The sequence below is a fragment of the Peromyscus maniculatus genome, chromosome 23 (assembly GCF_049852395.1).
Source record: "Peromyscus maniculatus bairdii isolate BWxNUB_F1_BW_parent chromosome 23, HU_Pman_BW_mat_3.1, whole genome shotgun sequence".
In the NCBI taxonomy this organism is placed as follows: domain Eukaryota; kingdom Metazoa; phylum Chordata; class Mammalia; order Rodentia; family Cricetidae; genus Peromyscus; species Peromyscus maniculatus.
In genome coordinates, this window is record NC_134874.1 from 4596836 (window position 1) to 4622154 (window position 25319).

The 25319-nt window shown below is 56.8% G+C and overlaps 1 protein-coding gene across 2 annotated transcripts; it reads right to left on the reverse strand.

Annotated features, from left to right (window-relative positions):
* Positions 1 to 34: 34 nt before the first annotated feature.
* On the reverse strand, positions 35 to 25138 carry Kctd10 (potassium channel tetramerization domain containing 10). 2 transcript variants are annotated; one of them, XM_015987455.3, is made up of 7 exons: positions 25000 to 25138; positions 19216 to 19429; positions 11391 to 11560; positions 9053 to 9142; positions 7780 to 7832; positions 6290 to 6485; positions 35 to 2257 (listed from the first exon to the last, which is right to left on the reverse strand). In XM_015987455.3, exons 1-7 carry the CDS (start codon positions 25000 to 25002, stop codon positions 2033 to 2035), a joined length of 951 nt encoding a protein of 316 aa, XP_015842941.1. In that variant the 5' UTR covers positions 25003 to 25138; the 3' UTR covers positions 35 to 2032. The 2 variants fall into 2 exon arrangements, with proteins under 2 accessions (XP_015842941.1, XP_006994007.1); XM_006993945.4 differs by having other exon boundaries at positions 9053 to 9139; positions 25000 to 25129.
* Between the last annotated feature and the right edge of the window lie 181 nt (positions 25139 to 25319).

Below are 25319 nucleotides of genomic sequence, written 5' to 3' on the forward strand. Positions count from 1 at the left end.
AGACCAGCGTTCCCGAAATGACCAGAGGCAGATGTGAAGAGAAGCACAGTTTAATGTGTATTTTACACGTGTGCACAGACGCTGTACAACAGTGAGCGTGTCTAAAGCTCCCAGCACTGTTTCCACAGTGCGGACAGGAAGGCTCGTGATGGGCTGAGTGCCAGCCGTGAGCGCGGGCACGGGAGGTGGCACCTGAGCGGACCCCGACTCAGAGAGCGGTCCAACAGCCCCCCTTCCCCAGGAAGGCAACAGAGGCCGCGTCAGGACCGGGTAGGGGGGTGGGGTGGGCCCAGCTGCCACAAACACTGGACTTGGTTACCAAGGACAAAAAGCTATTCCAATTTAATTGTGAGCCATTAGTGTGCAATAAAATATCACTCTTTACACCAGACCCAAGCGCAGTGATGCTCTGGATGGCTCTGCACTGGAGATGCTGGCTGCTGTCCGTCATGCTGGCCTGTGCAATGCGGAGCAGAGCTTTGGACCGACTGACGCCAGGCCCTGGCCGACCCAGCTGCCGGAGCTACCGGGCACCGTGGAAGGTGTGCCAGGCCTGGTCCTATCGCGGGGCGCGGGAGGTGCAAAGCTGTAGGCACAAGGTTGGAGGAAAGAGGAAGTAGAGCTGCCCGAACAGAAACCGTAAGGCGCAGAGGCCACGGCGAGCCAACCGCTGCCAGCCATCCTGCACAGGGACATTTGAACAGTGTCTACAATGGCTTTTCCATTCCTACAGAAAACACCGGGACTGACATTCACGGTCACTTCCTAAAAGGGTGAACCCGCAGGGCAGGGCTGACACTGAAAACACACAGTAGAAAAACTCACGAAACATGATTTGTAAGCTCCCTTTCTCGGCTCTCCATACAAAAGGTTTGCCACACCCTTGTGTAAAAAGCATCTACCCAGTACACAGTTCCTCGATCCAGTCGGGATTGTTTACTGTTGGCTTCGCTGCCAGATACAAGAGAAAGGTACACGACTGTCACGCACAAAGTGAGCTGTAAAAACTGTCACAAACTAGAAACTTTAAAAAACCTGACAGATTATCCACTTCATACCTTTGGTCTAAAATAGTAACAATTCCGTCATCAAGCACTCGCCTCGTCACTAGTCTACTCACGACCACCGTGTCAGTCAGGAGAGGTGACAGGTATGTCGTCGTCGTCCTCACCGGCACCCGTGCCCGCAGTCACACGTCCTCACCAGCAGCCACACACATCCTCGAACACACAAGACTCAAAGGTATCTGCACGCCCACTCTGGTCTGCAGAGAACTAAGAACTGAAGGCAGCGATAGGAGAGCAGGGAAGCGCCCTGAGTCAGCCTGCAGGCTCCTGGCGTGTCCTCACCGGGGGCCACGTGTCGGGGGCCCTGCAGGGAGCAGACCCTTAAGGCAGCGGTCTGGAGCAATGGCTGCAGGTGTGCAGATGACCTTCTGGGAAGTGTGTGTCAACAAGCCCAGCAACGGGAAGGACCCGGATGACAGCAGAGCTCACTGCCAGGGAACGGTCTGCTCCGTGCCAGACAGGGGGCTGGGAGCACACTGGGTCCCCTGTCCACCACCACAAGCTCACAAAACCGTACAGAGCAGGCTCCCAGCCTGGTCAGAACACAACAGGCAGGGCCAGGCCGCTCCCGGACACCCTGCTGGACGGTTGCCACCCACACAGCCCCTCAGAACTGTCAAAGGAGCCCTTAGAGGAAGGAGTGTCACTTAAGAAGCCCTGATAGGTAGTCAACAGCCATAAAAATAAATACTGCCACAAAGGTTCACACACGCCAGACTCATTCACACTTTTCCAGGCTCTCGCGAGAAGCAGGGCCCGCAGACACAGCTTGGTTCAGAAGGGGTGCACACCTGGGTCAACACAGAAGCAATCCACTTTGTCGAGAAATATCAAAATAATCATCTGGCTTGTTACAAAAGTGTCTCCAGACTCCAGGGAGAGTGGGAGGTACCCCGAAGCCTGCACAGGGTCTGGGGGGCGGGGGCAGAGGGCGGGCGGAGGGAGGGCAGCTGGTGCTCGCCCGCTCACTGGTGGAGGTGGGCCCGGTCGTCGGGGCGCTTGATGTGGATCCTCCGAACTCGCTCTATCCGCTCCCGTTCCCGCTCCTCGTCCTCGTCCAGGTGATGGGAGCGTCCAGCCGCCCCGCCTGTGGCCTCCAGGAGTGCATTGTCAGGTCCTCGGCCGTCCTGGGCCTCATACAGCAGAATGTTCAGGGTCTCCTCATAGATGCGGGCTTCGGGGAACTCAACCTGTGCCCCCCAAACACAGTGGGTCCGTTAGCAGGGCCAGCGGGCTAACCAGGTTCCTAGGCTGACAATGAAGACAGTCACAGGAGAGCCAACATGTCAGCCTTGGGGGAACAACCCCTTTGTCTGCCATGGTCTCACTCTGGCGCCTCGGCAGACTCATGGCCGCACCCAGGGCCTGTGGCTGCTCGGGTGACGCCCTCCTCTCTGGTGGAGAGCTGCGGTCTGAGCAGGGTGGGCAGATGAACACCTGCTGCTGTCTCTCACCTCGTGCCGGGCGGCCTCAGACACGGGCCTAGGCAGGAAGACGGCAGCAGCTGGAGGAAGCAAAGCCCCAGCTTTAGAGCAGCTGAGACAAGGGAGCCCAGGACAAGGAGGGTCCTCGGGGGCTGTGAAGGAGGGAGCCTCGGAAACTACGGCACCTGAACAGCCCCCAGCGGCAGGGCCTGCCCTCCTCACACAGAGCTGCACTGGGACGTGTGCCTGAGTCCCGCAGTGGCCGCTGCCAGCAAAGCCACAACAGTGGGTACTGGAGCCAGTGAGAGGGCTCCGCGGGTGAAGGTGCCAAGCCTAACAACCCGAGTTCAATTCCCAGGACCCACATGGGATAGGAGAGAACCAACTCCCAGATTGTTCTCTGACCTTCTTCCCCGTGCCAAGGGAGAGGAGACAGAATATTAAAAACAGAAACAACAACAAAAAACCACAGTTCCCTAGGAACTGGACAAGACCTGCTGCCCAACACCTGACACACTAACAGGGCGTGGGCTAAATTACTCAGGATCGTGAGGCGGCAAGACCATCTCAGTCCCGGGAAAGCTCACTCGGCAGACGCTAGCGGGGCTGAGAGGACACAAGATGCTGGGCTCCTGACGGAGGCCCGAAAGCAGCTGTCACACGAACATCAGGAGCAGAAGTGAGGAGGAGAGCAGGAATGCACGCTGCAGGAGCGATGCGTGGTGCAGGAGTGATGCGTGGTGCAGGAGTGATGCGTGGTGCAGGAGTGATGCAGGTACAGGAGTGATGCATGCTGCAGGAATGCACGCTGCAGGAGTGATGCATGCTGCAGGAGTGATGCATGCTGGAGTGATGCCTGCTGCAGGAGTGATGCGTGGTGCAGAAGTGATACGTGGTGCAGGAGTGATGCAGGTGCAGGAGTGATGCCTGCTGCAGGAGTGATGCAGCTGCAGGAGTGATACCTGCTGCAGGAGTGATGCCTGCTGCAGGAGTGATGATGCATGCTGCAGGGGTGATGCGTGGTGCAGGAGTGATACATGCTGCAGGGGTGATGCATGCTGCAGGGGTGATGCACACTGCAGGAGTGATGCGTGGTGCAGGGCTGCAGACACAGCAGCCCACAGACAGGCTCGGTGACAGTGCTGACCCAGGAGTTCACAGAGGCCACACAACTTGACGGGGAACACAAGGAAGGGGCGGGCGGAGCTCTGCTGGATTACCATCGCCTCAGCGAGGGTTAGGGACCCTATTACAGGCAGGCTGCACAGGGCCAAGTGTGGGAAGAGCCCTAGGAATGCACCCGGAATGCCGTCAAGTCTCTACCATGAACCCCCCCCCCAAAGAACAGGCAGCTTAGACAGTGACGCAGGTGTGGGCCCCACAGAGCTCAATGTTTGGGGAGGAGGAGGAGGAGGAGGAGGCACTGTTGTCATCCAGGACCAGCGTGCTGCCACCAATTACCTGGAAAACCAAGGCCTTGGGCACCAGAGGGGCGAGGTCATCACTAAAGGAGCCAGGAAAAGAGAAGAATCCTGACCCCAGAGCCAGACCCTGCAATCAACAAGCCTCACAAAAAAGCTCCGGTTTCCCCCTGGAGACTTCTGCTCGTCTAAGGCCACTTGGGCTCCAAGCATGGGCTTGCTGAATCCCTCTGCTCCCCAGGAAGCTCTAAATGAGCACTGGGAACGGTTAAGAACTTACTGAGAGCATGACGCAGCCTGCACAGCGAGCAGGCGGCTCCGGCCCCCGGCCATGTTTGAAACAGAGGGCCTCAGCACTCTCCCCTTGGCTACCTCAGAAGCAGTCTCTACCTGTCAGGAGAGTCTGAGTACTTAGCTCAGGCTCCCCGTGCAGGGAAGGAGTGGGAGGCACAGGGAACCACCATCACAAGGTGGTGGCCGTGACGCCGGGTGATGTGCAGCACACGACCCTCGACCTGTCAGATCCCGTGACTTCAATTTCCATCATCAATTAAAGGGTCTTGCGTCTCTCGGGGGTCTGCTTTGTATCACCAGTGTTCTGCCAGCTCTGGGACCCCACAGAACTACAACTCCCAGAGCTGCAGTGGTGACAGTAACACGATCGGGGACTGAACACAGGCGACCAGAACCGCGGCAATCTGCTCTTGGCAGAATTAACGTCACAGGTAATCAGGTTTCTCTCGGAGTGAGGAAGAGATGACAGGATGCACAGCAAACAGGAGGGGAGAGTGGGGAGGAGGGAGAGTGGGGAGGAGGGAGAGTGGGGAGGAGGGAGAGTGGGGAGGAGGGAGAGTGGGGAGGAGGGAGAGTATGAAGGAGGGTGAGTGGGGAGGAGGGTGAGTGGGGAGGAGGGAGAGTGAGGAGGGAGAGTGAGGAGGGAGAGTGGGGAGGAGGAGAGTGGGGAGGAGGAGAGTGGGGAGGAGGGAGAGTGGGGAGGAGGGAGAGTGGGGAGGAGGGAGAGTGGGGAGGAGGGAGAGTGGGGAGGAGGGAGAGTGGGGGGGAGGGTGAGTGGGGGGGGAGGGTGAGTGAGGGGAGGGTGAGTGGAGGGGAGGGTGAGTGGAGGGGAGGGTGAGTGGAGGGGAGGGTGAGTGGAGGGGAGGGTGAGTGGAGGGGAGGGTGAGTGGAGGGGAGGGAGAGTGGGGGGGAGGGAGAGTGGGGGGGAGGGAGAGTGGGGGGAGGGTGAGTGGAGGGGAGGGTGAGTGGGGGGGAGGGTGAGTGGGGGGGAGGGAGAGTGGGGGGGAGGGAGAGTGGGGGGAGGGAGAGTGGGGGGGAGGGAGAGTGGGGGGGAGGGAGAGTGGGGGGGAGGGTGAGTGGGGAGGAGGGAGAGTGGGGAGGAGGGAGAGTGGGGAGGAGGGAGAGTGGGGAGGGGGGAGAGTGGGGAGGGGGGAGAGTGGGGAGGGGGGAGAGTGGGGAGGAGGGTGAGTGGGGAGGGGGGAGAGTGGGGAGGGGGGAGAGTGGGGAGGGGGGAGAGTGGGGAGGGGGGAGAGTGGGGAGGGGGGAGAGTGGGGAGGAGGGAGAGTGGGGAGGAGGGAGAGTGGGGGGAGGGAGAGTGGGGGGGAGGGAGAGTGGGGGGGAGGGGGAGTGGGGGGAGGGAGAGTGAGGGGGAGGGAGAGTGGGGAGGAGGGAGGCCACCCTCTCCCTAGGTGGGTGAGCAGCACTCTGCTGTACGATCCAGCTTTGTAGGACAGCTCCGCTCCGCTAGAGCGACAGACACTATTGGCTTGAGAGAAGGATGCAAAGTAAATCCAATACCCAGCTCAGTGAGGAAGTCAGGTGGCTTGGAAAGGTGACATGTGGGAGGCTGGAGGCATGGCGCAGGGGTTAAGAGCACCGGCTGCTCTTCCAGAGGACCTGAGTGGTTGTCAGGATCCACGTAAGGTGGCTCACAACCGTCTGTAACTCTAGCTCCGGGGAGTCCGATGCACCTGCACTCACATGCAGAGAGACACATGCAGATGATCATCTCAAAAGGAATGACGTGTGGGGCCCACGAGAGTAGAAGACAGATCTAGGTCAGCAGATAGAAGGATGGGGATGGACAGCCAGGGGCAGTCAAGGGCCAGCTTGGGAAGGCAGCAGGGCCACCTCAGCCTTGACGGCCCAGCAATGACTGATAGACAGAGAGGGCACTGGCCATCGGGTGCACCCGGGCGCAGGGACAAACCTGATTCCGCCTGGACTGCCCGAGCTAGCGGGGAGCACGGCCATCTCTGTGCGGTGTCGGTAGAGAACCACATACAGACCTGGCCCAGCCCAGTGGGGCAGGCGGGGAGGGTATGCATGCGCGCGCACTCAGGGCCACCCACCCAGCTCTTACCTTGGTCTGCTTCTTCTCCGTGGCGTAGACGATGGAGGTGCAACAGACTTCCGCAATTTTCCGGCCCTGGCCGTAAAATGACCAGCAGCAGATTTCATCCCCGATGACGTCCTTTATGAACAGGACCCTCCCGTTAAAGCGCAGGGAAAGTTTATCGAAGAGCTCGATGTTCTTCAACATGTTGTCGTCAGAATTGCTGCGGAGAGTGTTGAGGAGGTGAGCCCGGGCTGCAGCCACCACACCTGCCCACCAATGCTTCTCCACGCAGGAGAGGCCTCCCTGCTTCCTTCTCTCTCCTCCAGTTCTACTTGGCGAACCTTCGAGAACGGCCTGTAGTATCTACTGCCCGAGGAAGGAGAAGCGAGCCCAAAGACACCAGCTCACTGTCCAAGTCCAGAAACGTCTACATGGCAGAGCTGGGTCTCAAAAGACAGCGGTGGCCTGAAGGCTGTGCGCCTCCTCACCCCTGGTTGCATGCCTGCCCTAACAGGCCTAAGCAGATTACTGAAGGCAGGGCCTCTGGGCAAAGGCTACTGAGCCCGCCCCACCCCTTTCTCGGCCAAGCCCCATGAGGTACATAACAGCAAAGCCCAAGGAAGACTTCTGGTTTTGATTTTTGAGACAGGGTAGCCTTGGCTGTCCTGGAACTCATTTTGTAGACCAAGCTGGCCTCGGGCTCATGGAGATCCTCTGCCTCCTGAGTGGGGGGAATTAAAGGCGTGCACCACATCGCCCAGCTCCAGGAAGACTTTCCATTCTAGGTCAGTCTGTGGGTCTCGTGAGCCCACTAAATCCCTCCATCTCTCAAGCTGCTCATTTGCAGAGCATGTTCCTGAGAGGCAAAGGCACTTTAGAAACGCCCATCTTGTTGGTGGCATTGTTAAAACAGTGTGGTCTCCATAACTGCACCAGTCACAGATGACCGTAGCCCACTCCTAGCGTTCAAAAGAAAGGAACACCCAAGTCCACAAAACCCCTCAACTTGAACTCCCAGCAGCATTATTCAAGAGTGAGGAAGTGCCAACACCCCGAACGCCCATGCTGACGAGCGAATAAACTCGGCAGTCCACACAAGAAAACGACAGCGTTTTGCCGTAAGGGAATGGTTACTGATGGTGCTAGGCGTGTTAGCCCTGCAAACACTACGTCAAGTGACGGGGTCGGTCACCACATGTTCTATCACGTGACATGTTGGAAACAGGCGAATGTACAGACATGGAAATGTGGGTTAACAGCCGCTGGAGGCCAGGAAAGATGAGGGGCGCTGACTGCCTGTGGGGTGGAAAAGCGCCCTCATTCTGGAAAGTCCTGGTGGCTGCACACCGTGGCAACAGCACTCAAGTGCACCAAAGGGGGAATGTCCAGCGAGGGAATCCCACCTCGGAGCTCCCTCTGCCTGCCCACCGGTCTACCCAGCTACGGGGCGGAGGGCCTCCCTCCGGTGAGACGGACACAGGCGGCCGGCCCGACGGCTGGCCGCTGGCGCTCACCTGGTGTAGGAGTACTTGTTGTTACTTCTGTTGTAGAGCAGCTTCACGGCCGGCTGCGGGGGGAAGGAGAGGCGTTACCGGCAGCGGCGGCGTGCGGTCAGTGTGTACTGGCTCCGCAGAGGCTGCGGGCAGGGGCTGCGGGCAGAGGCAGCGGGCAGGGACTGGCGGAGCTTACAGGAGGAGGAGGGCGTGGCCTGCTCCAGGGGCAGGGACAACACGGGATGTGGGGATGTGGGGCTTCCTACTCGGGACCCGGCCTTTATCTCAGAACACAGGCCCTGCTGCCCCCCCCCCCCAAACACCCCCCCTCCAATCCTGGACAACCCCCCCCCCACACACACTGCCTCTGAGCCTGGACAATCTCCCCCCACCCACCCCCCCCACAGATACCCACACACACTGCCTCTGAGCCTGGACAACCCCCCCCCCCCCCCCGGCCCCCACACACACACAGATACCCACACACACTGCCTCTGAGCCTGGACAATCTCTCTCACACACACACACACACACACACACACACACACACACACACAGATACAGATACCCACACACACTGCCTCTGAGCCTGGACAATCTCTCTCTCTCACACTCACACTCACACACACACACACACACACACACACACACACACACAGATACAGATACCCACACACACTGCCTCTGAGCCTGGACAATCTCTCTCTCTCACACTCACACTCACACACACACACACACACACACACACACACACACAGATACAGATACCCACACACACTGCCTCTGAGCCTGGACAATCAATCTCTCTCTCTCTCTCTCTCTCTCTCTCTCACACACACACACACACACACACAGATACAGATACCCACATACACTGCCTCTGAGCCTGGACAACCCCCCTCACACACAGACAGACAGACAGAGACACAGACACACACACCCCAACCCACGAACCAACCACTCCCAAGCCTCTGTTGGAGCCCCCTAGGTTTCCTAGTGGCTGTACCCAGCAGGACTGCATGGGCGGTTGACAGGACCATGGGCCTGGGTACCAGGTGACTGGAACTAGCAAGGGCTGGAGATCTTTTGCCCCACCCCTCGGCATTATTATAAACAGACCTCTGGAATAAAGTTCTGGGCTAGTGGATAAGGATCCAGGCCCACCCGAGTCTATCCTGTGTTTTCTCTCTGTTTCTCTCCTCTTTATTTCTAACTAAGTGTCTTGTCCCTCTTTCCTCAAGAGTCCCTGGGGTAAAGAATGGTGAGGGCCGGTCCTCTAGAAGCCTCTACACACCTTATTTGAAGTCGCTATAAGCCTCTGCTCTTCCTTGGAGGAGGTGATGACAGGAACCTTGCAGAAGGGCTCGTAAGCATCTTTGTTCTGCTGGAACAAAACACGCTTTCAGCCCGGGGGTCTGTCTAGCACACAGCTGTTTAAGCTGGCCAGCCAGGAAGCCAGGCCCTGATGAGGAGACACAGGACAGTCATGGGGGAGAGAAGACGACGCCTGGCACCTGTCATTGGGAAGGGGTAAGACCAGGGCAGGAGTCTGCTCTGATCGGGACTGTGGCACGACCGACTGCCCAGTAACAGTGGATGGCACAGCTCTCTCTGCCGGGCAGGTGACGACAGCCAAAGCCCCTACAACCCCCTGGAGTGATGAGCAGAACGGAGACGTCAAGTCAGAAGACACACAGGGGGTCAAAGGCTGAGCTGGCAAGCAGACGCCGGCTGAGAGATGAGGGGAGAGCCAGAGGCAAAGCCCATGTGAGGGAGGCAAGAAGCCGGACAGTCCTCGGGACGACCGCAGGCTAGGGGCAGGGGGAGGGCAGAGGCATCTCGGTCACAGGAGAAAGGTCACATTCCTGCAGTGGTGGCAGAGCAGAGGACGGAGACATGTTGCTGCTCTGACAACACGCAGGTCCCCCAAGCCTGTCAGCCCCAGACGACAGGCAGCCATGCTTACACCCCACAGACAGAAAAAGTACAGGGCTTCTGTAGTTTTTAATCAGAGTTGCTATGTAGACCAGGCTGGCCTCAAACCTGTGATCCTCCTGCCTCTGCCTTCTGAGTGCCCAAATTTCAGGCCCCGGCACACCTGGCAGTAGAGGGCTCCTTACAGAGGACTCCCCTGAAGGCCTGGAAGACGAGGACTCCCGGCCCCACATAGTAGCTTCTCCTTGGGCCTCCACAGAAGCCAAGGGTCATTCCATTATGCATGGGGAGCTTCTCAACCATGACATCGGAACCAACAGCGTGAAAATGCAAGGAGAGAGGCACAGAGGGAGCGGACAGTCAAGGACAGACGTGGCACCTTCTCAGCGAGGGTGGCACGCCATGAGGGCAGTGTTCCGACACAGAAGGGAAAGGACAGGAGGCAAGTCCTGGGGGCTGAACCCCAGATCTAGACGGAGGAGCCAGAGGACACGTCCCGACACAAAGGCGACACAGAGGATCTTGGGGACATCTGGACAGCCCAGCATGAGACTCGTCTTCCTATCTGTGGACTTGGGGATCAAGCAAACAAAATGCCCAGGGCACAGCGAGATTGGCAAGGGCAGGGTGAACTCAGGCCATTGTCTAACGCAAAGCTGCGATTAAACACTTCTGCCAGAAGGTTGGTGGAGGGGAGGGAGCATGAGAGGGGAAGTCTAATTTTCTCTAAGTCCAGGAGGTCATGGCTAAAGCTGAGAACAGACGGCGGCAGAGAGCCAGCCTGGGGAAGGGGAAAGGGGAGGCGGGGAAGGGGGTATGGGGGCGGGGAAGGGGGTAGGGGAGCGGGGAAAGGGGTAAGGGAGGCGGGGAAGGGGGTATGGGGGCGGGGAAGGGGGTAGGGGAGCGGGGAAGGGGGTAAGGGAGGCGGGGAAGGGGGTAGGGGAGCGGGGAAGGGGGTAAGGGAGGCGGGGAAGGCTATGGGGCACAAGCCATCAATCACGCAGTGATGCTCTACCTCCTAAACGATGTGCCCGCATAACATCAATAAATATAAGAATGACTCCAGGGAAATCTGTAACATTACAAAGGCACACAGGCAAGAGAGGTGTGTGGCGAGGCCGATGCCTCGAACCCGGGACTATGAAGACCGTTCCAGGGAGGGCCAGACAGAGCTCCGAGGCTCAGGGAAGGTGCAGTCGCAACCCCATCACAGCACAAAGGAACCTTCTGAGGCTCCACAGTAAAAGCTCCCGACTACACGTGCTGTGGGCTTGGCTCTCCCTGGCCCTGCTTCAGGACACAGAAGAGTGAGGGAGCGTGTCTGGACGTTTCTCTGGACTTCCAACCGTGGCAGATGTAGGAAGTCAGACTCCCGGGGGAGCCAGAGGGGCTGCGGTCTACATGAGAGGACGCACAGGCACTGAGATGGAGGTCTGAGCAGCCAGGCGGCTGCGCGGTGCAGAGCAGAGGAAGGGTTTCTGAAGCACTGTCCAGCACCCCTGAGACAAGAGCACCCCAGGTGGGATGGTACAACCACCCCATCCTAGGGACAGGGGGGCGGCTCCCTGAGGGCTGAGTGCAAGCCTGCTGCAGCAGGTCCCAGGCTCACTCTAGTGAGGCAGGGCCCATTGGCAGGGGGAAGGAAGGTGGCAGACAGATCTGGTCTCCCTCATGCAGGACGGACAGAGGGTGCCTACTTGTAGGGCCGCCTGGCACTCTTCTAGCAGGCCCTGCACCAGGTAGTACTTGGCCTCTGCCAACAGCTCCTCGATCTCCCGGCGGCTCTCAGGCAGGGGCACAGCCCCGTCTCGAAGGTAGTTGAGTATTGTCCCGAAGTGCTTCCCACAGCGGTCAATGAGGATCCAGCCTGCAGTGGGGTGACAGGGTAACTCGTCACATGACACTTCTCAGGGAGGTGAGCACCATGGCTGGACACAATTCCCCGACTCCTGTGGTCGTCAGTCCCACGAGACCCCAGAGCAGCTAACGTCTGAACGTGTGCTCTGAAGGACCTGGTAAACACCTGAGAGACCAAAACCCAACTCCAGCAGCAGCAGAGCCGATCGGCCAGACATCCCCGACTGTGACCTCTGGTCACACGTCAGACACGGCTAGAGCTACCCATGACGTCACACCGCACGCACTCCTGGGCTAGTGACGGCAGCAGAACCTGTCACTGGACACGGAGGAGCGTCCCACCTGCTGGCCAGCACCGGGCACGAGGGTAAGAACCAAGACTGACCCTGCTAACCAGAGTCCTCTCCAACTGTCCCCGGCTCACGACGCTTCTACCCGGGCCCACTGGTTTAAAATCCCTCTCCTGACATGGGACGTCTCTGGAAGGTGTTCCGAGGAGGCCAGGCCCGGAGCCTGGGGACAAAGGAGCAACCAAGAAAGAGGTAGAAAGGAGCGAAGATCTGTCATCTCTCACGAGAGCAGTCAGGGTCGGGGTGGGGTGGGGTGGGGCTGGGGGTGGGAGGAATAGGCGGGCGAGATGGTTCAGCAGCTAAGAGCACTGACTACTCATCTAGAGGACCCGGGTTCAAGTCTCAGCACCCACATGGCGGTTCACAACCATCTGTCACTCCTGTCTCAGGGCATCAACATCCTCTTCTGACCTCTGTGGGGACTGGGCACTCATGTGGTACACAGACATACATGCAGGCAACATGTCCCTACACATAAAACAAAGATAAACAGACCTTAAATCAATTTTTCAAAAGCAGTCAGATGGGTAAGGCAGCCCACACAGTGACTGCAGGCGAGGGGACTTGGCATCCCTCCTGACCAGTGCAGAGCATGGCGTGGAGGGCATGGTAGGCAGGAGCCGGCACCTCTACTCTTGACCCCACCGTGCCCTGCCCTGGATCCCCAGGCCCCTAAGCCAGGGAAGGGGACGAGAAAAGGACCCTTTTCACATGCTACACACCTGGCCACCTCATTACACCCCAACTCCCATACCCAGCCTCTGCCAGTGGCCTCTTGTGGTTCTGGTGCTTTCTGAGCTCTTCTGTACCCCGACAAGGCCATCCCCATGTCCCTCTCCTGGGCCTCCGCAGACTGCTGGTCTGTTTCTGCACCTGCTGCTAAGGGCAGCCTCCCTCCAGAGCCTCAGCGGGGAACTGCCACATGGAGCAGGGGGGAGAATGCCAGTCTGTGAGCACGGGCACGTGCTGCTAAGCAGGCTGGAAAGGTACATCCTCCGGCACTGACCTCCAGGTGCCACACATCCCTCCTTCTGGGTCTGGGAAAACAAGATAGGTACTTTCTAGTATATACAATGCACAGCAAGCAGCCTGTGTGCAGCCGTGTGGTCCAGGCCAGGGCCGGCTAGGGAGCACACCCTTTCCCAAGTGTGGCCTCAACCTATTCAGTCAAAAATGGCCAAGAAGGAAAGTGGGTCCAGGGCTTCTTGAGCTCTAGCATTCCAAGAAAAGTCAGAAATTCGGATTCTTTTGTCAATCTCCTCTTTTTTAAAGGATGGTAAATTAAACAGTTCTCAACCCATCAAAAGGCAAATAAAACATGTATATATATGTAAGTTGAATTCAGCCTACATGCATCCAGCCCACAGCCCCCAAGTTCCTCAGACCAAATGAGGACGTAGTATGGAATGCCAGTATTACCTCAACTGCTCTTCTCAGGGAGGCTTATTCTATGCATTTCCGCAGATACAGAGTCCCCAAGATGCTTGGTAGCATTCCAAAGTGGGGGTGGAGGTCAGGATTCAGTCACTAAGAATAAGGACCCTCGCCATGCGGCGGTGGCACACCACTTTAATCCCAGCACTCGGGAGCCAGGCGGATCTCTGTGAGTTCGAGGCCAGCCTGGGCCACAGAGTGAGTTCCAGGAAAGGCTCCAAATGACACAGAGAAACCCTGTCTCGGAAAACCAAACACAACACAACAAATCTGAAGAAAAAGAACAAGGACCCCGAAGCTTCAAGAGAAACAGCAGTCGGTGACACACTGGGCTGACAGGAACGAGCCTGCCTGTGCCCTGCCGTCTATGCACGACCAGCTCAAGAGCCCCCCATTCCACCACCCCAGTGACAGCCCAGAGTTTCCACAAACCCCCAGGCGGGCTGCGACACTGGGCTCCCACACTGGGCTCCAGCTCAAGAACGTCAGGAAGTGCTTGTGGGGAAGACATACTTTGAACAAATAAGGGCAAAGGAGCCAGGCACACGCTCCATGAGGTTTCAATTAGCATTTTGACTTGAAATATTTTGGTTGCGCTCAAGGCAGGAATCTACCCCTCACAGTCCGCTCGAGCGCCTGCACGGAGAACAGCGAACAGCCACCAAGCGGCTCCTTGCTCCTTGGAGCACACAGCTTTCAGGACGGCGTCCAGGGCCATCACGACAGCAGGACGGGCCGTACAGCCCAGAGGCTCGGATGCGCTCCAGGATGCCTCGGTGTCTACACAGTGGTGACTGCCAGGGCTCTGTCACCTGCCTTCTCACACCTCAGTATTCCCCTCAGCTCTCAGTCCAGCAGTCAGTCTCTTCAGACGAATGCACAGTGCTGGCATGCAGGTCTGACCAGAGGACAGACAGGAAGCACACAGCACGACACCAGTCTGTCACTCAGCGACAGGTCTGTGACAATGAACCCATCCCACCTGTGGTGCTAGAGGACACCAGGACTGTCGGGAAGCAGCGTGTTCCAGAACTCAGGAGGGAGTCAGTGCGGCTTTCAGGGACCAAGGCTGCTGGGGGTGGGGATGGGGGGCAGGGGTGCTGCTGGGACATGGGACCACTGGGCTCCCCTCATGCAATCACACTGGTGGTTCCTCTCTGGGGAAGCCTGAGCTCTCCTAACCCTTCCCTTCCTCCTCTAGGAAGCCCTTCCTCACCACACTCAGCTATTTCCAACTCTAAGCCTGCCCGGTCTCCAGTCACTCTGAGATACCTGTTACAAAATCCAATTCCCGAACCGAGTCTCAGGGCACAACTTCCAGCCCTGGTTCCACTGATCAAGATTCGGGAGACGGAGCCTGTCCAGGGCGCTGCAGGCGCTGAGCAGCATTCCCGGCACCCAGGATGTGACAACCAAAGACATCTCTGGACACTGCTAATGTCCCTTAGGTCACAAACAACAACAGTCCTTATCTGAGAATCACTGAGCCAGATCAGGACCCGTGGATGGGCCCGAAGGGCAGACAGAGTCCTGCCTAGAAAGTGCGGTTCCCAGGCTCTAGTCCCAGTACCGGGAGGGAGGGGGGAAGGAGTGAAAGGGGGGACCGGGAAGAGGAAAAGGAGAGGACGGACACAGAGACCTGACCGTAAGAGCAATGCAGAAATGTAGAGGCTCTCCAGAAAACCGAGTTAAGTCAGACCGGGAGGCGATGTCTCCAAACAGGATCATAAGGAGATGGGACTCAGAACACGTACTGTACAGAGCGGCAGGTGACAGAGAGAAAGGAGAGAGAAAAGAAATTGTGAATTAGATGGGTACTGTGGACTATGTAACTGTGTAAAGATGTGTCACACTTGTTTATACTATGGAGTATTACTTGAACTGTGCAAAGGTGTGTTACATTTGTGTCATTAAATTATGAAACGATGTGCTGTTTCACCTTGTCTGCCTAAGGCACCTGGCTGATCTAATAAAGAGCTGAGCGGCCAATAGTTTGGCAGAAGAGGGAGAGGCGGGGCTGGTGGGCAGAGAATAAATGGGGGAGAGAAGGAGAGAACGAGGGAGATGCCCAGGGCCAGCAGGCAGCCGCCAGCCAGCAGACACAGAGTAGGACATATAGACAGAAAAGGTAAAAAGCCCTGAGGCAAAACGTAGATGAAGAGAAACAGGTTAAGTCAGTCATAAGAGCTGGCAAGAAACAAGCCTAAGGCCAAGCATTCATAACCAATAAGAAGTTTCCTTGTTGCCTGGCAGTGACGGCGCACGCCTTTAATCCCAGGACTCGGGAGGCAGAGGCAGGAGGATCTCGAGTTCGAGGCCAGCTACACCGAGAAACCCTGTCTTAAACCCCCGCCCCCACAAAGTCTCCATGTCATGATCTGGGAGCGGGCTGGTGGCCCCCCCAAAAAAAGCCTGGTACAGATGCAGTCGAACCGATTACCATAGAAGAGACGCACGACACACAGAAGGCAGCAAATGCAAAGAGAAACAGACACTGAGTGGGCAGCAGCTGGGCAGTGGTCGAAAGGTTCAGCGGTGCCCAGTGCTGGCACAAGTCCAGGCCACCGTGAACCGCCGAACCGACAGCCACCTGAGTGGAAGGAAGCTCTGGCTTCCATGGGAGACGCTGTCCCCGCTGCTTCTGGGAACAAAGTAGGGAGGGACACCCGGGGCAGCTAAGAGCTGATCTGCAGACCCTGAGACGGCGAGGCAGCAGAGGGAAGGGCCAGCCCTTGGCCACGTCCCCAGGGGAAAGTCAACAGCTAACACGGGGCCATCAACCAGACATGTTCCATCAGCTGCAGCATGTGTCGAGAAGGGATTACTCTACCACAGGGAAAACCTGAGCAGGAGCTATTTCCTCATGACGTCATGAGGACAATGATGAATGAACGCGAGCAGAAAAGAACTGTCTGAAGCCACACTCACAGAAAAGCTTGTTCAGTAACCTCCACGGCGGCGGTGAACCTAACACCTCAAAACGCAGCTCCCAAGCCTGGCTGCACACTGCATCCGCCTGGAGATTCCCTACTGTGCCAACCTAGGCCTCCCAGCTGCTTCGGGTGAGAAGACGGAGCTGCACCCAGGACCCCGGGTCAGGCCACCAGCTGCCACTACAGAGGAGGGGGGCCAGCAGACGAGGTACGGAGGCCACACTGGACTGCGTGGCTTTCTGGGAGGATGTGCAGACAGTCAAGTGAATGATTCTGCTTCAGCCGGTCTCTACACTCGAATTCTGAATGTGTTAGTCAGAGATCCGACCACGGGGAGTCAGGGGCAGCCAGTGCTGAGGAGAAACGGGGGAGGAGAGAACAGGCCTTGAACTCTTGACCCTCCTGCCTCCACTTCCCGAATGCCACAATCACAGGCACGTGCCACCACGCCCAGCTTTTTATTGGCTGCTGGGGACTGAACCCCGCGTCAGCGTCCCTGGCAGGCGCTCCCTCCACTGAGCACCGTCCCAGGCCAGAATCCAGTTCTTACTCTGGGGCCGCTGCACAAACCCGCTGGGCCACGGAGATGCCGACGCGAGCTCACGGGCAAACTCTAGCCCGGCCAGAAGTCAACTTTTCCGAGAAGTCAGGCAAAGGTCTGTTCACGGCCACTGTGCCAGAAAAGGCACCCCGAGGGCGCAATGCCAAACCGCAGCACATCCACTCCCGAAGGGCAAGGTGGGGCTCCCTGCCTCCCCCACGGAAGCGGCAGGCTCTTCTGCCCTCCTGCCGGCCAGTGTGCCCAAAGCACTCGGCGCTGACCACGTGGCTCTCCAGCGTCTCATAACTCTGTCAAGTACCACGAGCTGAGGTTCAGGGAAAGCCACTCACTCATGTCACAATGTTCCAGTAAACGGCCCGGGAGGCAAGACTGGCGCCGTGCCCGACAGGAGCAAAGGCCCCACAAACGTCGGCTGTGGCTCTGCCGTGTGGCAGAGGCCGGCAGGACTCAGCCCGAGGGACTTCCCACACCCACGTTCTTCTCTGTTCAGGACTGTGTGCACACGGCAGCGCTCAGGCGAGCGGCGGAGCTGAAAGGGGGGCTCCCGCCAGCTCGGACACGGCCCCCCAAGCCACTCTCTCTCCGCCATGACCGGGGACGTCTAGCAACATGGCACATACGCTGCCAGAACTCTGAACCTCCTTCCCTTCTCGTGAGAAGCCCTACCGTGGGGTCTTCACTCAGCAGTTGCTTTTGACATTTGTTTTTTAAAGACAGTGTCTGTGGCCGGGTGGTGGTGGTGCACGCCTTTTATCCCAGTACTCAGGAGGCTGAGCCAGGCGGATCTCTGTGAGTTCGAGGCCAGCCTGGGCTACCACGTGAGCTCCAGGAAAGGCGCAAAGATACACAGAGAAACCCTGTCTCGAAAAACCAAAACAAACAAACAAATAAAAAAAGAGTGTCTGTGTGACCATATGAGCACTGGGTGTCCACAGAAGGCAGAAGATGACATCAGATACCCTGGAGCCGGACTTATAGGCAGCTGTGAGCTGCCTGACGTGGGTGCTGGGAACCAACTTCAGTCCTCTGCAAAAGCTGAACCACGTATCCAGCCCTGGCACTTCTGGTTGCAGCAAACCTGAGTGCAGCTAGCAGTGATGGGTCCCCAAATCGGGGTGAACCTTGGAAATGCAGGGACTCTACTCCTATTTGGACCTAAGGATGTTCCTGGAGTAGCATGTAGGCCATAGGTCAGGCTGTGCCATGGTCCCTCCAAGGGCATCAGGATGGCTCTGCCTGACATGGGTGACGACGCTGAGGTCAGAATGCCAACCTGACAGCCAGGCCTCCACGAGGCTGAAGGGCTCTGGCAGCAAGCCAGTGGCTGACCCACTGTGATCTGGCTTGGGTGATGGGCCCATGCCCAACCTCAGAGAATAAGAACCAGCCAATCGCCGGGTCGGTGGAGGAGGAGGGTGCATCTCCTCTGCGAGCCCCGAAGTTCTGGAAAAAGCAGTAACTGATCCCACAGCAAAGGGCTACACCGAGGGTGAACAGAAACGACAGCCGCGAACTGCTGGACCCAGAGTTCCCCGGGGGGCAGGAGGCCTGGTGACTGATGGGCACGTGTGACCTGTCTGCCATGGTGGTGACAACACTGTCCCCAGATGCTGGGTGACCCAGACTGCACGGGACAAAGGCACCCTTAGCGTGCATCTACAGCAGGAGCAGGCCGGCCGGTCCACAGACACGATCCGGCAGAGCCACGAGGGCTGCGAACCCTGTCTGGTCTGCAGTATGGCCTCAGGCCACCCAGAAGAGGGTCCTCTTCAAGAAGCTTCCCCAGCCCTCACAGCCTCTCAGCTGCTTCCAGAACCCTGCCACGGCTGCAACAGGGAGGACCGAGATGCACAAGGACCCTGGACTCTCAGATAACATCTGCTTCCTCCTGAAGCTGGGGCGCCATTGTCTGGATTTCCACAAATACTGTGACGGCAGGAGGGTACCGCCCACCCGTAAACCCTGTCTTCTGAGAGCAAGCACGGCCCAGGCGGGGCTGGGACCCCGCCAACCGGAAGAGGAGCAGCAAGGCAAGGCGCCCTGGCCGCGTTTACAAGAAGCTGAGGCCTGGAGCACAAGAATCCTGCTCAAAGCCACACAGCAGACCCGTCAAGACTAGGAGTCCTCATCGGCACCAGTGACTCCTACTCAGTCTGGCCTCAGCTCCAGTGCCACTTCCTCAGGAAGCCCTCCCTGACCACACCCCCAGACTAAGTCTAGTCTCCCCAGGCTTCCTGCACACAAGCGTGTGTACAACTACTCTCCAACACTGGACTTCCCAACAGACAGACAGACAGACAGACGTCCTTAAGCACTAGCATGTCTGTGGCACTTAGCGCAAAGTCAAACTAGGGACCAGCAGCCGACGGCTGGCAGGCAGACTCACCTTCACTGTCGGTGAGGACTTCCATCCGCCCACTGAACATGGCCTTCAGCATGGTGTCCTGCTTGGTGAGCGTCTGCATGGTGGTGTAGTAGAGGGCTCCCCCGACATTCAGCTTCACGTACTTGGAGCTGGGACTGGCGCCCTTGAAGGAAGTGGTGCGGGTAGCAGCCGCTGGCACCGCCGAGCTCACCACGCTTTCTCCTGACATCTCTTCCTGCCAGCGAGAGGACAGGGTCAGACACCAGGTCCCTCGAGTCCCTCCAGCTCCAGGCTGATTTACACAGCACTCACTCCAGAGAGTGTTTGCTTTGGTCCATGTGTACACTGCATTTAAAACGTTCACTGTTGACAACTCAAGAAAGAGCTCAAAGGCCACAAACAAACCAACAAACAAACAAATCCAATTTCTGGTTTCTCTTAAAATCAGAGGCTGACTGGGGCAGGTGGACAAATGGTGGCTGCTGGGGGGCCGGCTGTCCCCAAGGAGAGGAATGCATCCCTCAGTTCACTCCGATCCACACTTAGTCTCCCAGGCTAACCTTGCCCGCTGACCCCGCTGGCATGAGCTTGCCTCTAAATCTATCCGTAGTAACAGCACCTGGCCGGCACGTTAAGGAGCCCGGGCCACGCCTGGGTCACTCTACCTTCCTTACGGCACACACGAGCAGCTAAAGGCCCATCTGTAGATAGACTCCGGATTAACACGCTTTTGTGAGCTGGGAAGCTCTCCCACTCCCACTCCCACAACGTCCTTTGGGGAAAGTGACCTGAGCACAAGCAACAGCCGACGGGGGAGCAAGTTCAGGAAAAGGAGCAATTTTCCTCCTCACGTCACCCCACAGTGAGATCCTACAGCAGTCCAGACAGCACCTCCAGACATAAACGGGGAGCTCACACCAGGGCTAGCGCCCGGTCCTTACCGACCTCGGGAAACTCATTTTTAAATAGGAATCTATCAAATTCTAGAGCCTGAGATGTGTAGGGATGGGCTGGATCCGCTCCCTGAATCTGGGGCAAGAACAGAGAGAGAAAGAGAAAGGTGGCCTCCACAGACAACGTGGGCTGCCAGCCCTTCGAGGCCTTGGACACGTCACACAACTTCACTGTCACCTGAAGCCGCTCTGGAAAAGCTGCTGTAGGACCAAGACAACAACAGCCCACCCTGGCACCTGAAGGACACCGGCCTTATCCAGAACACCAACATGGCCACAGCCAGCCTCTCCTGGCTGCCTCGGGCGCCTGCTGCCGCCTCTGCTCTGCTGGTCTTGGCGCCCTACCTTCAGGACGGAGTCAGCTGCATGCTGACGGAGTCTCGCACACTTCTCTGAACACTCCTGCTCCCCCTCTTCCTGAGGTACCTTCCTCTCCCAGTACAACCGGGAGGGAAGCCAGCCACCCGGGCATGGTTGAGCGCCTTGTATCTTCCGGCCAGAGGGCACTGACAGGCACAAACTTCCAGCTGCCCGAAAAAGGATAGTTTTCTTATTTTTACCAGAAAGACTTTCCCACAGTGAACGCTTACTACATTATAAATGACAAACATACATCTTTCTAATAGGCAGGGGACAAAACAGAAGCGACCCGTCAGAGCAGAGACAGTGAGCAAGTGTGGGAAATACCGTTCAAGGTTCTCAGTTCTGGCCAGGCGTTTCTACCTCTGTTCCCCACCCCTCAGGGGTGGCTGGAAATCACAGCTGGATACACACACAGATACAGAGATACAGATACACACACACACACACACACACACACACACAATCTGGTTTCAAAAGCTCAGGCAGGGCTCTCCTGGGGTCTAAGGCATGCTGTCAAAATAAAAGATACCAGGAGGAAAGCAGGACACCGCACACTTTCCCCACAGCTTTCAAACCAGCCCTGGAGATGCTATTTTAACAGTCATGGCCAAACACGTCCTCCAGAAACTATGTCCACCAGTGGCAGGTGATTCTAGGAATAAAGCTTTTCCCAAAACTTTGATGACCTGGAGGGCAAAAGAAAGGCTTACAGGTGTGGTGGTGGTGGGGATTTGCCCCAAATGGAAACACTTTTCTACATCTTTTCAGATATAAACTTATAATGTATAACACACACACACACACACACACGAACGCATGCGCACTCATGTAAAACATAGACAGTCTGTGGAAGCAGTCTACCATCTTGCCAGGCACATGATATGAAACACACAGAACAGGACATAAACACACCTGTGCATTTCTGTGCGCACTGCAGCATCCGATGAATTACACTCTCCGTGTACAGAAGGCTGAGTTTCCACGAATGTGCACCTGTGCAGCCCCACTCTGATTACGTCAAAGAACACTGACACACTCTAGACACACTCATGTCCTTGACCACTTGATTCCTGCCACTCTGGCCAAGACAGCCACACAACGTGAGAGGCAGGGATTGTCATCTCCATCCTATGGCCCACAGAGGGTCAGTCACGTCTCAAAGCTGTGAGGGTCCGTGACAAGCAAGCAAAGGATGTGGGCGAGGCCTGACTGGCCCCGGGTTGCTCCTGGTGCTTGGTATATTTAGAGCTATGACATGGAAGTCAAGAAGGAAAGAAAAAAAAAGACGAAAAAGCAACTTGTAGTTAAGGACTCAGTTGTCAGACCCGTGTTCAAGGCCCCGACTCTGACACTTAGCGGTGGCAGGAACATGGGCAGACACCTGAACGCCCCAGCTGTCAGACAGACACGCTGGCTTCCCCTCCCACTGCCACAGGCCAGGGGAGCAGAGCGCACTCAGCACAGCCCCAGGCCGGTTATACACTCCAGCGGAAAACACTCCAATTATGATTATCCAAGTCTCAAGTCATTGTCTCCAGCTATGAATGACTAAGGGACGGAGGCATTAAAGATCACCAAGGAGGCCGAGACACCGGGCGAGGCAAGGAAAACCTGGAAACTTGCCAGAGCCCCTCACTCCAAGTCAACTAATTAGCCTAATGTCAGGAGAGACCCTGGGGCAGCAGATTCTGGCTGCATCCACGCCCTCAGGGCTCAGTGACAGTGACCTGAGAGTGGCAGACTTCTCTGCAGAGCCCTTCCCGGCCATACACAGTGATGCTGCTGTCCGGTCCTTTTACTGGCTGATATCATTAACGAGGGCGGGTGGAGCGCAGACCGGGTTACCAGTGCAAGGGAGGGAAAGCATCTGAAATACGGACTTGTTTTTGACATCTTCCCGGTGCTATGAGTGAATCTGGGCTTCTTTCCTCCCCGACTAATTGAAGACACCTTTGACAACTCTAAACGGTGGCTCTACCTGGCCACACGATGGAGCCCCAGAGGAGCTTTAAAAAGACAGTAATGTCTGGGTCCTTTTTCATAGAAACTGTGATGTATCAGTCTTCTGGGTGTGGTCACAAACATTTTTTTTTTTTAAATTCCCCCAGCTGGTTCTAATGCGAGGCCAAGATGACAAGCCTCTGTTCTGAAAGGTTCTGTACCCCATAATTCAGCTATAATTAGCTCTGTGGTCTTGAAGAAGCTCTCTAACTAACCTCTTGCTCTGCTGGCCCAGTGAATTCCTGACCCACACATAAAAAACCACCAAAGCAACATAAATAAGAGTCTCACTGCTCGGCTTCAGAGCCCAAGGCAGGAAGCAGCCATCTGCATGTTTGAAAAGATTAAAAAAAAATCAGCAGAAAGGAGAGAACTATTAACTTGAGGGGAAAGCCAGACAAATAAGACAGGAAAACACAAAAAACAACAATAACAACAAAACCACCCAGAAAATACCAAATTCTTGCAGCCCGTCTCATGTGAGCGGAGAGAAACAAGCCTGAGGACCAAGCAGCCCTGGCCTGCCCTCTCAGGCCATCACTTTATGTGCCATGTTCACAAGATCGATTGTATCTTGTGAACATGGCACATAAAGTGTCTCAGTTTCCCAACCTGTAAAACAGACTGTTCAAACTATCACCTTCCAACCCCCGCCCCACCAAAGTTAAAACATGGGCCACCTAATCCTACTTCTACAAGTTTCTCTTCTACTCCTTAAGACCAGGTGTTTTCAAACAAAGCTAGTAGAGTCAAAACCCTCGTGCCAGCCTGGATTAGACCCCGGATCAAGTGATCAGAAGGCTGGTAAGCAGCAGGTGATGCAGCTGCCACTAACTTGGGTTTAAAAGGCTCTTTCAGGTGATTCGGATGCTAAGTAAGCTCAGATGGCCAGTTTATCTAATAGCCATCTGAGGGTAATTCTTCCCCCAGGGAAGCTTAAGAGGCACTATGCACTCACAGTGGCTAAACCTTAATACCTTCCTAAACTGAGGTCTCTGCTACAAAGCAGAAAAGGTTGCAGCTCCATTGGAACCAAACTAGGTTGAAGAGGGTAAATGAAGCATTCTGCACCATGAACTTGCTTCCAAGGCAGTTACCACCAATTCCAAGAGCCTGGCCGAACGGTATTCTCCTATTTTTTTGCTTGTTTGTTTTCCGAGAGAGGGTTTCTCTGAGTAGCCTTGGCTGTCCTGGAACTCACTCTGTAGACCAGGCTGACCTCAAACTCAGAGATCCACCTGTCTCTGTCTCCCCGGTGCTGGGATTAAAGAGGTGTGTGCCGTCCACTGCCTGGTTCTACTGTTAATTTTTAACCTGCTTCTCTTAAGAGTCTAGTGAGGATACTATCAATCTTGCTTTTAGGAAAGAAAGCCAAGAATTGAAACTGTGCAAGGACTGATGTCAAATGCCTCCGTTTCACAACCCAAATCACTAACGACCTGCAGAGTTTGTAAAAATAAACTGATAAATCTGTGCCCAGGTTGTCTGTGGTTAGGGTTGAAAACATGGCCGCTTTGAACAAGTCCCCAGGTAATGCTGCTGGCCTGGGGGTCCATTGAAGAGCTAGCTACTGGTGGTGTGGGCCTTCTTTTGCCAAAGTGTTCCTTATCTTACACAAACTAGAGCCGATCAAAGCCAAATACCTGCTGACTCATTTGTCTTCAGTTTGGGATTGATCTTCTAGGGGGGTTAAGTGGCAAACAGAGAGGAACCGGATTGATCTCTGCCCATCCCCACCCAAGGACAAAGAACCATTCAAGGAACAGACCCTTGAGAAGCCCAGGTAAACAGAAACCATCCCACAGCCCAGACAGCAACAGGAGACAGCCTGAGATTCCCGAGGTGTGGTCACCTAAGGCCTCAACGGAAGTGACTAGATAGGTACCCAGATGCCACTTGAGGCTACACTCGGGTGGTCACGAATACCCTGACCTCAGACACCTGGCATCCCTCCCCCCAGAATTCCAAACACGGAATGTACAGTCATCTCGCTCCAGACCGTGGGTCTGGAGGATCGAGGAAGCCCCTTCCTGTCTTGCCTGGAACCCCACCACTCAAGACGCAGCCCCTAGGATGCCCCAGTGCTCTGTTCCAAGGTTTCCCGCTCGCCCCTCGCTCTCCACACGCCGCCCCCCACCCCACCCCGAATCTTCATGTCCCACCCCGAGCGTCGGTTTCGGTGTCGTCTCTTTGTTCTATCCATCTTCCAAGTCCCATCTCCAACCAACACCACTCAAGCCCCCGGAGCCCGTCCGCTCACCGCCCTGCACCTCTCCGCAAATCCCAACGCCCCTTCGCAGGACCCCCCCCACCCCGCCCCCAGTTCTAGCCCCAAAGCCCTTCCCCCGCCGCGACCGCGCCCGCACGCGCTACCCAGCACCCCGCCGCTACCGCGCCCACCGCGCCGGGCCCAGCGGGTCCCTCCCCCTCGGCCTCGCCGCCGCCCTCGCCGGCCCGTAGCCCCCCGACAAACGGCCACCGCCCTCACCATGAAAAGTCGGAGGACGCCGGAGTCTCCAGATCCGGACTGAGAGGCAGGAAACACCCAGCTTACTCAAAGCAGGGGGCGGAGGCGGGGCCGGGGCGGGCACTTCCGTTGTCCACACCCCACTTCCGCCCCGCAGTTGGGACCCTTCCTAAAGTGTCCCCTTGCAGCCCGAAGTGGGCACTCTTCCCCCTTGTAACCCTTCTCTCTCTCGGGTGGGTCCCACCTCCCCGTTGGCTGAGTCAGGCGTGTATCCCACTTCTGGATGTTTCTTCTTCTCGGCTGCCAAAGAAGAGGACGGGATGAAGAGACGCTTTCTTTCC

Bases quoted from the DNA above. Each gene is read 5' to 3' on its own strand.
- Kctd10 (XM_015987455.3), bottom strand. The intron at 7,833-9,052 runs GTGTGTAGAGGC...TTCCCCCCGCAG, and splicing joins TTATAGCGACTTCAAATAAG to CCGGCCGTGAAGCTGCTCTA. The intron at 6,486-7,779 runs GTGAGCGCCAGC...CACTCTCCGCAG, and splicing joins AACAAGTACTCCTACACCAG to CAATTCTGACGACAACATGT.